The sequence below is a fragment of the Daldinia vernicosa genome (genome assembly GCF_022497035.1).
Source record: "Daldinia vernicosa strain CBS 139.73 unplaced genomic scaffold F5Y00scaffold_30, whole genome shotgun sequence".
NCBI classification, from domain to species: Eukaryota; Fungi; Ascomycota; class Sordariomycetes; order Xylariales; family Hypoxylaceae; genus Daldinia; species Daldinia vernicosa.
The window spans coordinates 225,341-241,142 of NW_025953946.1; the positions used below are offsets into that span (position 1 = coordinate 225,341).

Sequence of the window (15,802 nt, forward strand, 5' to 3'; positions counted from 1 at the left end):
AGGTTAGATTACTCGGCAGGTCCTTTTTGTCAAGTAAAAAGTGTGTGTCGCAAGCCAGGAGCCTTCCGAGCGGCAGGAGATGTGATAGCTCAGGAAAGTCCAGAATCCTCCGCGAATTGCGCACCTACTTACGCGAGAGATCCCCGATCCCGCTCCCGCATTCAATCCTATAAAGCCACTATCTTACATGTCGCCAGAAGGATCACGCCAGCGCCGATCCTGGGAGACATCTAGGCCCGTGGTGCGTGTGTGAATGGCCAGATCATTTATGTATTGCTTAACGCGTGTAATAGGTAGTTAGTTAGGTAGTGTCGAGATACAAACCGGGTAACCAGTTCTCCAAATATTGATGTACATGATCAAGCACTATTCGTTTGGTAGCATTGCTGAATATTATTGCGGTGCTTGTTTCTATTCGTACTTGAATTTATGGATGCTCGACTTATTATTTATCCTATCCACTAAGAAACCCCCTTTATTAGGTACCTACCTCTTATTCGGGCGCCATCCAGATATGAAGGAATTACTTGCTAGGTAGACAGGTTCAAATGATATATATCGACTGATGCAATTCCAATACAACGATCCTCCGGCGTCCCTAAAGTTCTGTATATTCTCCAGACTCCCATATACTTCTCGGGTGTAAAGTTCTACAAGCCCCATCTTGGTCTAAAAAAAAATAGGTACTTCTTTCTAGAAGCATTGAGATCTCGCCCCCCTTTCCTGTAGAACCGTAGGATTACACCAGTAGTACCTATGCAGCGAGTATCGACTGTCCCGAACACCCACCCATACCCCCGTAGAGAAATATTTGCAATTTTCAACAGCCCCCAACACAATGGAAACGGGGTAATAGGAAGGAGCACGGAGAGTGAGAGAGATACTACCGTCTACAGCCACGAACACGCAGTCGAGAAGCACACATGATGGATTCTCGGACTCGGTTCTTCCTCCTCACTTTCTCTCCAACCCGCGCAGGTTGACTGGGTAAGTGACTCTTGGGACGATATGGTAAGCAACCCTCTTCCCTTCCCCCCCCCCCCCCTGCGCGGGAGATTCCCCCGGGTATCGTGAGTGTAGTGTATGTAAGCTCCATCCTACGACTCGGAAGCCCGCCACCAAGCATACATAGGTATAGGTATATGTGCGGTTTTATGGGTTTGCCTTACATACCAGCATACGTACCTTAGACCCGACGCCAGGGCACCCACACAACAACGACGGGGAACAAGGATCGAACTCAAACTACTATGTCAGCAGAGGTGGAGGAAGTAAAGAAGAGGGTGTGTGTGTACGTACACCTCCCTATGTACCTACATACATACACTAGAGCCAGGGGTCAAACCGCTACGGCCGTCGAGGTATAACATCCGAGCAAGCAAACCACACTAGACGCCTCGACCTAACCGTCCCCAAAACAACGGGAAAATTCCCCGATCCTATTCATAGAACGGGAGACGTGACTAGTGGCGCCGCGCCGAAAATTTGCGTCGTGGAGATCATCCGCACTACCTATATGCAAGGCAGATAGATAGATGGATGGATACATCCGTTCGTCCACCGATCCATACATACATACATACATACATACATACATGCAGACATAGGTATGCCAATAGTTACCTTAGCATCTAACCTCGTCCACACCTACCTACAAACACAAACCCTCGGCCGCACCCGCACAAGCACAAAATAAGATGCATCTAGAATATACCTACATAGATCATAAGTTCTGCGCTACAGGGGGGAGGGGAGGGAGAAGGGGTTAGCTAGTGAATTACCTACCTAAGTATAGCCCAACACATACCTACATACATGTGAGTTTATGCGTTTCGTTTCCGTTCCAGCCTAGCATCCACATCCACGTCCACATCCACCCGGCCCTGCGGCTCGGAGGAGTACGCCTAGTAAGAACCAAGGGCCAGGACGGCGTGTCTCCAGCAAAGAAAACGGGGCCTCCAATGAGGCGAGGGCCGAGGAACGCCCTAGTCCTAGTTGCCGGGGACTTGGAAAAGCCTCCCCCTTCCCCTGTCCCCTCCCCCGTCCCGTTGATCTGACGCTGTCTACCTAATCTGATGATCGATTCTTCTGGCCCGTGCCTGTATATGGAGGCTGTGTCGTTTGAACTAGTGACCTAGTCCTCGTAGAACGGGGCATCTTCAGCTGCTATGTATCTACCTATCTCGTAGTAGCTGAAAAGTTCGTCTCGGCTCGGGAAGGAGCCGTTTCCCTGATCTTATTCCGGGTATCCCACCTCGTGCTGTTTCCGCCTCGTATAGTCGGGAATACACACGTAATCACATGGAGTCAGCAGCAGACTGCAGTAAATCGGGCGTGAGGACAAAGAAATCGTTCATCATCTAACTAGCTAAGTTATGCGCGCGCATATCGCGCTGGGAGACCATCCCGTGGTATCATCCGTTCTCTTCCAAACTCTACCGCTGCCCAGCAGGGCTGTAAACTGACCGAAAACCAACAATTCAAAAAACAATAACCTCCCACCTCTTTAACCCCCCCTTCCCCTAAAATTCACCCTCCCAGATTCGTCGAGGGTATCACCTTATTTAGCTATCTACATTATTCGGTAAAGGAAAGGAAAAAAATTGGTATGATTCATATAGACAGCGAAAGGGGAAAACTCGACAATAGTATCAGCGACTGTGTATGTAGACGCGTATGTGAGAAAAATAGCGCACAACGAAGCAAAACCAATCTTTTTGTTCTGTCGTAACCGCCACAATATACTCCCCCGTTCCAGTCTATCCCAGGCCGTCGTAAACCAACGAGCAGTGCTCGATTCATCATAGCATCTGCGTTGGATATGTGTGATTTTGTTCATATTCGGGTATAGTATTGAAGTTAATGAAAATCGACTCGTAATTGGTAAAAGAGAGGAGATAAGCGAGCAAGAATAGCGCGCCAAGATGCGCCACCTGGCCAGCAGAAAAGTCCGCCGTCCGTCTATAATAATCCGCCTCGATGTCGAGAGCGGTAAATTCAAGGAAATTGTCTTGGTTATCGCTCTAGGTGTCTACCTAGATGCGAAGGGAATAGTTGTTCGAAAGGGGTTGACTTGTTTTAGCTGATGGTCAAATCATGTTAGTTAATCCATCCACTGTAGGGAAAGTTTTTAGTTGTTGTTGTTGATGTTGTTGTTGCTCTGGCCGAATCGTCTGTTCGTGGGAAATAGGCGTAGACATCGGCATAGGGGTTGGCGTTGGTGTTGCACTGAGTGAAACTGCCGTAGTATCGGTCCGAGGCGTCATAGGTTGCTGTATATCCAGCTTTGGCTTTACAACAGCCCTTGAGTTGCTGCTCTCGCGTCGCCTCTTAGGCGCATCCTTAACTTTAGGGTGCGTGTGGCACTGTCATTCATTAGCATATTTATCCAAAAGGTATCTTTAAATTCGATTCTTACCTTATACGCGTGCCTGAACCAGGTGGTACCCTTTTTCTTACTGCTTACCAAGGCGATCCAATCATTGCAACTTCCACATAGACCTTCCCAAACATCTGGATTGCCATCCATTCGTCTAGTCTCTTTAGGTTCTTGGAATGGATTACCGGTAGCTGCGCTGATACCGTGGGTAAAACTCTTGTCGTACCAGAATGCAGAATTCTTCAATACCAGCCATCGACCAGGCTTGCAAATACCGCACCACCCTTCTCGCTTATTACCGTGGCCACGAACCCATCTAGGAGTATACAGATCACCTTCAAATCGTAGCTCTTGCTCGTGGGGTGTAAGATCCGGGTCCGAAGGATTCATGTCCTCCGGCGGTGGCGGAATTTGTTCTTCTTGAAGAGAGGCGTATAGATCTGGCGGATCCGATAAGTCGGTATAGTGCCCATGCAATGAATGAGGATCCGCGTTGCTTTGCAGCATCCTGAAGAGCCCGTGTGACAACAGCGGTGGCGGATTCTCGAAGTGATGCGCCTCCGGGTGGAACGCCTGCGATGGCAGTTGAGACGGTAGCTGCGTTGGGAGAAGCATACTATTACGGAAAGCTGGCGGGTGTGACATGAGGAACGGGTGCTGTTGCACAGCTTGAAGGTTGCCGAAGTTTAGCGGAAGCGGGTGGTTAGGCATCGTAGGCGACGAATGCCTCGACGACATTCTCGGCCCAAAAACGTCATGCGTATGATGATAAACGAAAGGAGACGGTCGGCGGCTGGCGGTTCCATAAGACCCTGTGGACCATCTCTTATTTCGTGCGCTGCTATCGGCATTGTAAGGAGCAGATCTTAGACCAGGTCGAGGAGAAGGCGAAGCGCCCCGGCCACGGCTTTGAGTACGGACGAGATCAGAACGGCTCTGCGGTGTCATTCGAGGGGAAGCTACAGGTGACAATTGAGTAGAGGACATAAGCGAGTTTCGGTTCGAAGTTGGCGGGTAATCCGATGTGAAAGACGGTGCCTCAGACAAAGCAGCAGAGAAATCGTCGTATGAAGGCATATCAGAAAGGCCGCCCGTCGTCGACACAGTAAACGAAGAGCCTGACATGCGACGCTGGTTCAAACCCGACTCGAAACCCATCGACTCATTTTCGATTTGGGACCCGGGGTATCTAAGATCTAGAATTGGAATCGCCTCATCTGCGGTATAGGCTTGACCGATGTTCATGTCTACATCAAAGTTGGGCATTTCAATATGGTGGTCTTCACACGGTTTGGGTCCCCACGGGCCTATACTAACGGTCAGTGATGATCCTAAGCTGAGTCGGGTTGAACTCACTGCTATCCATTGTCGTTACGGGATAGAAGTCTTGATGCATCGAAACAGGTCGCGACATAGTATCACTTGGAGTGTGAATTGTCAAGCCGGATGGCGTTTCCCATGAAGCAATCGTTCCGAATTCCTCCCCGGCGCAAAACGAAAAACCTTCATGGATAGTGGCGGGCCTTGGTCGCGCTTCTTGGGATGTTGGCGTCGTCCACACTCCAGCCGGTGCCATTTGACCTTCCACCCCGGTAGACATGTCGTTCCTATTCATCGTGACTAATGGAGGCGGACGTGGTGGCGGGACCTCTCTGATGAATTTATCGTTGGAGCCGAGTGTGTAAGTAGGTGCTTGCATGTGTTGGCTCCTATGGTTGTGAGCCTCTATTAGATATAATCCGACTCAAGTAGTACATACAATTGGCCTTGTGATGAGTCCATAATTCTGACGTCAAAATATGAAGGCTTGATCTATTATGGCTTGTATACTAAAAAGTCCCATATAGAGATTAGTCGATGAACGACATACTCATATATTGGGATCAGGCATATCCATGTTGTTGTTGTGGTTGTTGTTCGTGTTGGACTGTGTTATGTAACAACTAGGAAACTTATTAATGACTTACATAGTAATAGTGATATGGGCTATAGTAATCCTCGACGACTAGTTTATCTCCGGAAACGGTAAGGTGATTCTGAGTTGAGAAGGAATGAGGAGAACCTTGACCGGTGAAACAGCGAAGGAAGCGAGTGTATAAATCAATGAATAGCGTTGGGCTAAGTGTCGTAGATGTAGATTCGTAATGAATGTAATGAGTTCCCTAGAGACAGGGCAACTCGATTGGCTAAGTGGTGCTTGCTCACGTAGACTGGTTTGTCCAAGTGGGAAGAGAGCCAGCTCCCAGTGTTATAGACCAGAGTGGCAATAATAGAGTATGTTATGAGTTGTGCAAAAGGAGCGACTAATAGTGGAATACCTTGGTTAACCGTGTGTAAGGAAGAGAGCGGCGAGGCGAGAAGAGGAGTAAAAAGGCAGGTTAATGGAGGGGCGGTGCAGAACACAGAGAGATATAAGGATGCCCTCGGACGCAACAGGGCCTCTACAAGTATGTACACTGACAGTTCGATTATAATTCAACACGGCCAGTCGGAACATCGGTAGGAGCTAAGCCGGGTCTTCTTGATACATGGAAACCTGGCCACGTCTGTGAACTCGACAACAGGAGAGACTGGCGTGCTAAGTCGCGCTTGGCTTTCTCGAAAGAGACAGGCAAGACAGGGCAGACAAGGACCAGCGGGCGGGCTCTGCAAGGATTTACAATACAAGGGTTCAGTGGGTTACATCTGTTCGTCGATGATGTGTTGCGAGGAATAGTCAAGTCTTTGAAATAGGGTAGAGTGGTGAGCGTATGGGGGAGCAACGGAGAATTGGATGGGTCTCGGGTACCTAGCATGTAAGAAGTAGCCAAAAACCGATTAGACTAGGGACCAGGGCTGTCCCCCCGGTCGTAAATATCCATGGCAAGTCCCAACTTTTTTGGGATAGCTAGGCAGGGGTTATGATATAACAGGACGGACGTAATTTTGATGTTGAGTACGGAATACATAGAAAATGGGAAATTTCATTAGACTAAGGGAAAAAAAAAAGTATGCTTGGCGAGAGAGAAAATTTAGAGTCTAGATACTACTCACTATTTTTAGCCTGTATCGTCTGTACCATCTGTACCGTTGAGCCTCATAGTAGGTGACTGGTCTTGGTCTCATGTTATGCCCGGCCATGTGGCAAGGAGTAAAATATATGTACGGTAACTAGGCTCAGACAGCTAGCGTGGGATAAAAAAATAAAAATAAAAGGCTGAGCTGACGAGACGACATCCGAACTACGAGAGCCGCGAAAGCTAGCCTTGGAGGATCGTATACCATCTATGTTGTACGTAGGCTCAGAAGGAGTAGGCAAGATTCTAGTGCCGTAGTCGTATGACACCACCATGACACCTTCGTCGGTCGGATATGTCGATCTGGAGAAGCTAGGTTCCTGAGAATTACAATACGTACCTTATTACTGTAGGTTTTGGAAACACCTTCTGGGGTCTTTGTGGAGCAACAAGGACTCGCCGTGCTATCACGCGAATAGGGCTTGCTGCTAAACACATCCTGTTCTAGGTATGCATGCGGTAATCGCAAGTAGCTTAGTTGACAAGGCAATACCTACGAACACGGTATGCTGTGTGGCTATTCGGGTTAGTCTGCTCGTAGCGCTTAGAGATATCTAGGGATCTCGAGTGAAGTTTCGAGACGACCCACGAAGGACGTCTCGTTGGACAATACGCGCAAAATAGACGAACTCATTAACAGAATTCGGAATATGCGAGATTGACCAAAGCGCCAGGAGGCGCGCATGTGTGCAATCAAAGCTCAAGACCCGCCGATTCCCCAAGTTTTTAAACAGTGGAATCTCGTCGGGTTAACCGACTCTGGGTGCGTTAATTTGGTCATTAGATGCCGAAGCAGTAGAAACGTTGGTTCGATAGAGACGCGCAGGCGAGCTCATCTGAAGACGGGATAGCCAAGAACTGCAGGGGAGACATAGACCGACGAAGCCACGATTTGGATGATTCGGGAATAGTGATAAACAGCCAATGGCGGCAGAGAGGGCGAATGGATGGGGAGGCGGAGCTCCCGTGATGGAGGGGAGACGATGCGTGGTGGGCTGCGCGACACTACATAGCATGAGCTCTGACCTCTCTGGCCCTCTGAGATGGCATGTATGGTATGTATGGCATCGTGGAGTGGTGTGGCCGGGGGGGTATTCAGATAAAACTCTGGCGCGATCGAGAAGGGTATGTTCGAGCGAAGTAGTACAATCGAAAGCGGATTCGCAACCTCTGGTTTGCTCGAAGACGCGCAGAAACGCAGAAATGCAGAAACGTCTTGCAGACTGCAAGGCGTGTTGGACGATTGTGTTGGCTCGGAGACTGAAAGGGCTAGGGACGACCGGAGGCTCTAGACTCAGACGATGCCGACCAAGATTAGGAGTGTGTCGTCTCCGTTCGTCAGCGGAGCGCGTTTGATGTTGAATTTTAGTTGCGTTGGGCAGTTTTGCGATTGGTCGGGCGGAGAATAATATACAGGAAGGAGGTGCATGGAACAGGGGTTATCATCCCTGACGCGTCTCAGAATCTGTAACAGAACGGCTGACCCTGGATTACCCCTGGCCCGCCCCCACTTGCCTTTCAGTCCCGAATGTCAAAAAATGTATCTAAAAGATCCAGACTCCACCTCTGAAGCTGCGACCTGCGTCTACGCCCGCACGCTGCATTCGGTCTAACATAACATCGATATCTTGTGACGATTCGGCACAGATAAAAAAAATATTTAGGAACGTGATCCGTACATGGAAGCACAACTTGGATGGTGGGAAGAGACGATGGCTCACACAAAAGGTCACAAAGGTGCGCCACTTGCAGAATAACCGTGCCGTCCTGGCCGTCTCGAGGGAACTCTGCGCGCCATGATAAGAAAGCGGCTGATGGAGAACTGGTACTACGTTGGCAGGTTGGTTATCGAGTCGCCATTGAAATTCATTTTTAGAAACACTTTACCGGGGCGTCTGGGGTATGCTCAGTATTATGTACCTGCGTATACTATGTATACATATATAGAGGTACCCAGGTATGTATGTACGAAGTACAATACATACGTACCTCTTTAAGTTCCAAGGACCGGTAGAATGTCCAAGCGTTGGGATTCGGTTACATAGTACGCTGGACTCTCTCTTAGCCCGTCTCTCTACGGAATAGTGTAATCCCTCTTTAATGCTTCGACGTTGCCTTCGGCCCCTCCATGTTTCGATAAAGCTTCGAGAAACAAGCCTTGGTCTTACCGATGCGCCGTTATATGTGAACTAAGTTGGTACGGTATGTCTCTCCGAGTCCCTTCATCTCATAAAGATTGTTTTGTTTCCTTAAGAATCGGCTTAAGAATCGGGGACCATAAATCAAGGAGCTTGATAACCCCGCAATTCCAAGTTTTAAAGTTCGATAGTTAGAAACATCTGATAACTAGCGATTTGTTTGCTCCATCTTTTGCTTTTTAAAGCTTTGATCTTCAGAGGTAGTTCTTATTGTCGGTTAGGTACCTAACGTACCACGTTAAGCCTTACCGTTATTAAACGTTAGGTATAGAAAATCTACGCCCGCGCTAAAGAAAGCGGCGCCTGTATTCCGCCAGGATTGACTTCATTGTTAAACCCATGGTCGAATATCTACCATGAGGGTCACGCTCGGAATTGCGGTCCTTTAGGGTCGTCCAAACAGGTTTTGACTGCTTTACGACGCACCAACCGTAAGGCGGCCTTGGAATAATTCCGGTCCCCAACAGGCAGTTATAATAAGCGTTATTATCATATGTACTACTGCGCGGGGCGATCTTCGGGTCCTCAGATCGGATACCAAACCGGGCTTTCGAAGCTTCTTATCGATATACCAAGTAATGAATGGGTAATAATATTCTTGCCTTCTTGCCAACCCGCGTAAGCATTCCATGTATTCCATGTGCTTACACCTGTACATGTGCGAGGGCGTACCGAATATAAACGCCATCCTTCTGCATCTACTAGTCACCCGCGTCTTACAAGGCTTGTAGGCTTGCAGACGTTATCTCGGTTGCGGCCGGTATTTTAGTGTAAGACGAAAACAGCTACGGGATAGCCCTAGGGCCTAAGATGCGAAATGTACCTGCATCGTATATGAGTATGCTATTATATACGTTCGCGCTGCCGTAAGCGGGCTAATCAGTCCTTCGGGCGAGAGCGAGATGAGATGAGGCACACGCATGTATAGGTATTGGGTATAAGATGTACGTATGTAGTATAAGAAAGGCATGGATTGGAGCTGCATCGATTTAAGTGTGTGCCTTATCTAAACATGTATGTACATGTCTCATCGGATGGGTCGGCTGACGGAACGTGGCTTACACGGTACGGCACGACCTGCTTCCTTTTTCTAACTCGGGCTACTACGTTGGGTATCGCGAATACATACATGTATCTACTGTACCTGTATACTGCAATTACCTGTATGCACTTTGGAGCTGCATTTACAGGTATATGCGCGGAAAACATGTTCTAACATTACTTGGTTATCATTCTCATCGACAATGCAATGCAAATATCACCCTATTTTTTCTCTCGAGGAAGTTCATCGTATGTACGTAACTACGTATCATTCGATTTGTTTGATATGGGAATTACACCGAGAGTCTGACCTCGGCCGCCGCATCTGGTGAGCGTCCTTTTAATTAGTTCCTGCCAGATCGTGTCGTGTAAAGTGGACAAGGGGTGGACTCTTGGTCTTTCCATATGTTCTACGAATCGTTCTATGGGGCCGCTTTGATACCCACTCCGGGGCTAGTTTACCGGGATAAGCACCGTCCCGTCTCATCGCATAACGTTGTTGACTTCTTTGGGAAATTATTCAATGCTCGCTTTTACCCGCAAGCCCCGTTGCCTTTAAATTTAGTAACTACTATCGCCTTTTCATCATGAAGATCGCAAGCTGACGATGACGAGATCACTTCCCCAGATACCTAGCGTAGACCCATTGGAAGATCATATCATGCGTTAAACCTAGTAAGCGAGAGGTCTAACAGAACGTAAAGGTTCCGATTTGCGTAGTAGACCGCATGCTCCGAACAAAGCCTGGTTGGCATTAACCATACCTCGTAATTTTCATACAAGTCGAATATTCGTTTTTGCAACCCTGCTTTAACTACCGTTTAATTAATCGTATTAAAGACTCTCTGAACGACAACCCTCCATGAGACATAACTAGATAAGAATAGCTCACTGGTTCCTTTAGTTACACTAGCCTCAGACGGCATATGTCATCTGTGTAATAGTATAGTTATTCCATTTTTAGCAATTTCTTTGATATCAGTGATGAATTCTGGCGCGAGAACCTGATTTATAGCAGACCGGCTCTCCTGCCGATGACGATAAATGCTAATCTTCGTGGCAACATTATTCCTTGTTGATCTTCTTCCAGACTTCAGTTTCCGCTGCCGCAATCTTCTCTCCTGTCTGATGAGCCCATTTCTTCGCAGCTTCCCAAACCCCACTTTCTGAATTCCCTGTCTGATCTTCTACCGCACTCCGCTGAATAGATGACCTCTGGTAATTATCGAGCTCAGAAGCGTTAGAATTCTGGTAGTATCCCGGAGGGTGCTCCAAGCTGTGATGACTTGCTTGACCACTTAAAGCTGTGGAACCCTGGCTGCTATATTCTGAAGTAGGCACTGGGGCTATAGATGTACCCCGCTGTTGAGACTGATAGGATGCAGTAGGTGGGGGGATTGCCATCTGCTGAGGATACGGTATGTTTATGGGCTTCTCACCTGCTTTAGGCGGTGGCGGTATATTCGGGTTAGTGACACCGGTTGGGACAGGGACGGCGCCAGGTTGCGGTGCTGGGGGCCCGTCATGATTAGCTTGAGAGGCATCTGCCGTCGCAGTTGGAAGTGAGGGCACGGCGCCAGGTTGCGCGGACGGATAGGCCTGGCTGGATGGAGTAGGCAATGAGCTAGTTGGGGTTGGCTTTGAAGTGGACGATGGTGGAGCAGTCTGTGGCGTCACTCCCGAAGCCTTCGCGGCAGTAATAGGGCTGTCCGTATAGACTGGGATGGGAGCCATGGTGAGAAGGTGCACACAAAGTGACTAGACGGGATCTATGTAAAAGGAGAAATTCTAATGTGTAAATGTAGTTTAAAGGGGGTTATAACATTGAGAAGCTACAATTCGAATATTGCGTTGTCAAGATTGTTTACGTACGTTATGTAAGTCAGACGGGACAAACGTAAGAGGCTGGGAGGTGGTAGGCAGGCATGAGTTAGGTAAGGAAAGTAGGGAGGACAGCTATATGAGTCGAAAAGCGACGTCATAGGTGTTAGGTTGTCAGGTGACTCAGCTTCGACTTTAGCCTTCTTCGTACCAAGAGAAAGGAAAAATAATTTAATCAGAAAATTTGTTTATTCGTCATATACTTAGTGAAACTACCTAATGCTAGCCGGTTTGTTTTCGAGTATCTTTGTTTGCTTGTTCGAGAGAGGAGCTATACCAACTGGCCGGTGTTTTGTAAATAAGTCATAGTATTCTTTTATAAGAGAACTAGAAATTAGATTATTAGAATGAACAACTGCTAAAGACAACATTTATAATGAAATAGCTTATTAAGCTGCTAGAAAGTATGGATTAAAGAAGACTACCTCTTAGGTAGGATGTATTAAATATCTTGATTAACAACGTGCTGGTTTGAATTTGAAGATTATTGCACTTCAATGTTCTAGATTAACTAGTTGGATTTGACTGCAATAGCTTGTTTGGGTCTTATCTAGACACCATACATGATAGGATAATCCAGCTACCGAATTCCGCTACCAAGCATGGGTACTAAGCTCAAATAAGGCTTAGCGCGCCCCCGGCTCCAGAACAAATATCAGGTAACATTAGCTAGGCTAAGGTTAGCTGAGTACCAACTGGTGCAGCCGCGACTGATTGATTTGATAATGGCCCAAGCCGCAGGGACAAGAGGGCAAGCTCGAAGACAAATTCACTGTAGACGCAAAATAAAATTCCACCGCGCCCAATACTTGAACAATTTTTCGTAATGTATCGGTAATCCGACCCCTTCTTCCCCTTCTCCTTCTCCCACCACAAATGCTAGAACAACAAATACATATCTACGTAGATGCAGCCATCATCACCACATCCGCCATTCATCTAATACCTAATACGTAACCATGGTCGGTAAAGTTAGCGAGAAAGTCCTCCTTCGGGAAGGTTAGTTATTACTTGCTTTGTTGACCCTGCGCGCATATATGAAGCTGACATGATGGTACCAAAGGACTTGAACGAACCGACAATGGCATGAAGCAGACGAGCTGGCCTGATGTTACGCCAATCAACCAAAAGAACTATTACACGTACGCGACGCCCTCGATACATTTGTATATTATACACACAATGATGTCCCAGAAGCTGATTGATATATTCTACTTTGTAGGGATTACATGAAACGCGATGACCAAATACTAGCACTTCGACTGCAGGCCGAGGCGAATAGAGATAGACTCGTTCAGAGTGCAAAGGATCGTGATCGTGCTCTTGCGCGCAACGGACACGCTGAGGTACCGCTACCAGTTCCAGACATCCAACCCGAGGATGCTGCTCCGGCAGTCAGCGAGGGCTTGGACCCTTCCAAGGTTATTGTGATACATCCGGGGAGTCAAAATCTTAGAATAGGTTTTGCTAGCGACGCCTTGCCCAAGACTATACCTATGGCAATTGCAACCAAGTTCCCCCAAACCGAATCCGAAATGTATGAGGCTCTTCCTCGCCGACAGTTTGAAGCCGCGACTACAGACCAACAATACGGCGAGGAGTGGTCTAAGAAGTATCAGAAGATGTCCAATGATCTCAAGGTGGATATGCGATCTAGGAAACTTAGAGTGCTGCCAAATTCGAAAGAATTGGTTGTGAATCACAACAGACGAACTGAATCCAAAGAGATCTCATTACATAATGACCCTCTCCAGATCGAATGGACCGACGTTAAGACTCTCGAAGATCCCAACTCGCTCGCCTCATGCTTCATAGGTCAGGCGGCTCAGCGCATTCCCGACGACTCTAACCCCAAATTCAAGCTATGGTGGCCGATGCAACACGGCTGGCTAAACGAGGACGATTATACGACTGCAGAACATTTATATGACGACTTCGAAACCCTCCTAGACAAGGCTATTAGACAGGAGCTTGGACTGACGAGGAATAGTACATGGAAGAACTATAGCTGCGTCTTCGTGATTCCTGATTTATACGACAAGAAATACGTGGAACAGATCCTCAAATCGTGCATGACTTGGTTCGAATTCAGTCGGATATGTTTTATTCAAGAAAGCATGGCTGCGACATTCGGTGCTGGGTATACGCAAGCGTGCGTAGTCGATGTCGGGGCCCAAAAGACCTCGATTGCATGTGTCGAAGACGGACTATGCATCGAGGACTCCCGCGTCAACCTCAAATACGGCGGCTACGACGTGACGGAAACATTTATGAAGATGATGCTTTACGACCACTTTCCTTACCAGGATATTAATCTTAGGAGACGGTACGACTTCCTCCTAGCCGAGGAATTGAAGATCAAATATTGCACCATGGCCCAGAATGATATTTCGGTACAACTCTATACTTTTCACCTCCGCGCCCCGAATCAACCGACGCGCGAGTACAGCTTTAAGACATACGATGAGGTCATCCTCGCCCCGATGGGCTTTTATGAACCGGCCATATTTGATAATTCAGCCAAGATACGCAGTCGGCGCAAACTAATCGACCGCTCCTACAATGCGTACGACGTCGACGTGCCCGACGATCCTGTTTCTGCAGCACAGACCGCCATTCTTGCTCTCATCAAGCCTTCCGTAGTCTCCAACGCCAACGGTTTCTCGTCCTCGTCTCTCGACCCAAACCTTGCCACGCCCATGAAGGAGAAGTCTCAGCCCTTCAACTTTCTTAGGGGCGACCTTAACAACGGGACGCCAGGTGGCTCAGCCGCAGCCTCGCCGGCCCCCGAAGGAGCAGCTACTCCCGTACCACCGACCTTCCACTTCGGCGCCAACGGTTCGGTAACAGGGACCGGTAGCCCAGCACCGAACGGAACATCAACCGCGCGCAACGGGGCGTCCCCGGCTCCACCGGCAGGCATGTTTGTAGACTCGGCTGCGCGCACGGCTAAGGCACTAGCCGCGGAGCGTGATGCCGTGTTGCCCGTGGTACCGCTCGACATCGCGATCCTGACGAGCATCCAGAACGCAGCCAAGGGCGACGACAAGAAGCTGCGCGATTACATCGGCAGCATCATGGTTGTGGGCGGGGGCTCCAAGACCCCCGCCTTCACGCAGACGCTCCACGAGAAGCTCAAGGCTCGCCGTCCCGAACTCGCTGACAAGGTGCTTATCACGCACTCGGCTCGCGACATGGACGAGCAGGTCGTCGTCTGGAAGGGCGCCAGCGTCTTCGCCAAGCTCCCGGCCAACGACTCCTGGATCACGCCCTTTGAGTTCGAGAGGTTGGGCGCCAGGGTCCTGCACCATAAGGTGCTTTGGGCTTGGTAGGCAGTTAGTTGGCTAGCCCCCGAGGTACCTAGGTGAGCGGTTGCGAAGAGAAGTAAATAAGGAGGTTTAGTTGGGCCAACTGCCCTGCCCCTTAATGAGTGAGTGAGTGAGCGGAGTGTAAGCGGGAAGAGGGCAGAGGGCAGAGCGGTAAGGAGATAAACATACACATACATGCATACATGCATACATGCATACGTATCTGGGGCGAAGACGACTTTAGCTTCCATGTAATCGCTCACGTACCACGCGTGTCTTGTCGTCGAGGCGGTTGTTTTTTCTTCACAGGGAAAGTATTATTTATCTGATCGTACTCTCTAGGGTCGGTAGGATTTGTATGGCGTTGGTGGTTGGGTTGTTCCCCCCGTTTTTCTTTTAGATAGGAAAAGATTTAAGAGAAACAAAATGAAAAAGAGACGCTAACTAATTAATTTACGAATACCCCCCTTATCTACTTCGTCTCTGTTTGAAATACGAGAAGTTTAGCCTATGCTGTAGGGGGGAGGGGCGTTTAAATCAGTATGGTTCCCTATGACTTGGTCAACGGCTTGAAATACCTACCTAGGCCTAAGGCTTAAAGGTGAGGACGTATGTAAAGTCAGTCAGTTTACCTAGACCATAGGTTCGTTATTGAGACTAAACAACGTGAAGTAAGCCGAGCGATGGAAATAGAATTAGGAGGTTTTATCTACATGTCATCGAGAGTAGCAATTAACATATCGGTCAATTGTGTCAATTCGGCAACTGCCTTATTACTAAACCTAGGTACAGGAGGTATGTAATCTTCTTGTCCACAAAAGAACTTTCCTTCCTCATGAGAGCCAAAGCCAGCCAGAATTTGTCGAGAACAAATCAAGTTGCTATCATCGGTTTTATGGCAGTGATCCTACTTGCGAAGATAGATCTAGCTGCCCCTCT

General features: G+C 48.3%; 3 protein-coding genes across 3 annotated transcripts; 1 reads left to right on the forward strand and 2 right to left on the reverse strand.

Moving 5' to 3' along the window:
- Nucleotides 1-2,947: 2,947 nt before the first annotated feature.
- Nucleotides 2,948-5,573, reverse strand: F5Y00DRAFT_107678 (uncharacterized protein). The gene is made up of 5 exons (XM_048003871.1): nucleotides 5,347-5,573; nucleotides 5,139-5,208; nucleotides 4,736-5,088; nucleotides 3,419-4,686; nucleotides 2,948-3,365 (listed from the first exon to the last, which is right to left on the reverse strand). The coding sequence occupies exons 2-5, from the start codon at nucleotides 5,159-5,161 to the stop codon at nucleotides 3,090-3,092; spliced, it is 1,920 nt and encodes a 639-aa protein (XP_047863852.1). The 5' UTR covers nucleotides 5,162-5,208; nucleotides 5,347-5,573; the 3' UTR covers nucleotides 2,948-3,089.
- Nucleotides 5,574-10,479: 4,906 nt separating this feature from the next.
- Nucleotides 10,480-11,599, reverse strand: F5Y00DRAFT_240089 (uncharacterized protein). The gene has a single exon (XM_048008174.1). The coding sequence runs from the start codon at nucleotides 11,406-11,408 to the stop codon at nucleotides 10,740-10,742; it is 669 nt and encodes a 222-aa protein (XP_047863853.1). The 5' UTR covers nucleotides 11,409-11,599; the 3' UTR covers nucleotides 10,480-10,739.
- A 659-nt stretch (nucleotides 11,600-12,258) lies between these two features.
- F5Y00DRAFT_240092 (actin-like ATPase domain-containing protein) lies at nucleotides 12,259-15,323 on the forward strand. The gene is made up of 3 exons (XM_048008175.1): nucleotides 12,259-12,554; nucleotides 12,619-12,697; nucleotides 12,778-15,323. Exons 1-3 carry the CDS (start codon nucleotides 12,515-12,517, stop codon nucleotides 14,885-14,887), a joined length of 2,229 nt encoding a protein of 742 aa, XP_047863854.1. The 5' UTR covers nucleotides 12,259-12,514; the 3' UTR covers nucleotides 14,888-15,323.
- Nucleotides 15,324-15,802: the final 479 nt, after the last annotated feature.

Bases quoted from the DNA above. Each gene is read 5' to 3' on its own strand.
- F5Y00DRAFT_107678 (XM_048003871.1), bottom strand. From the start codon at position 5,161: ATGGACTCATCACAAGGCCAATT. The intron at 5,089-5,138 runs GTATGTACTACT...TCACAACCATAG, and splicing joins GACTCATCACAAGGCCAATT to GAGCCAACACATGCAAGCAC. The intron at 3,366-3,418 runs GTAAGAATCGAA...AATGAATGACAG, and splicing joins GGTTCAGGCACGCGTATAAG to TGCCACACGCACCCTAAAGT.
- F5Y00DRAFT_240089 (XM_048008174.1), bottom strand. From the start codon at position 11,408: ATGGCTCCCATCCCAGTCTATACGGACAGCCCTATTACTGCCGCGAAG.
- F5Y00DRAFT_240092 (XM_048008175.1), top strand. From the start codon at position 12,515: ATGGTCGGTAAAGTTAGCGAGAAAGTCCTCCTTCGGGAAG. The intron at 12,555-12,618 runs GTTAGTTATTAC...ATGGTACCAAAG, and splicing joins GAAAGTCCTCCTTCGGGAAG to GACTTGAACGAACCGACAAT. The intron at 12,698-12,777 runs GTACGCGACGCC...TCTACTTTGTAG, and splicing joins AACCAAAAGAACTATTACAC to GGATTACATGAAACGCGATG.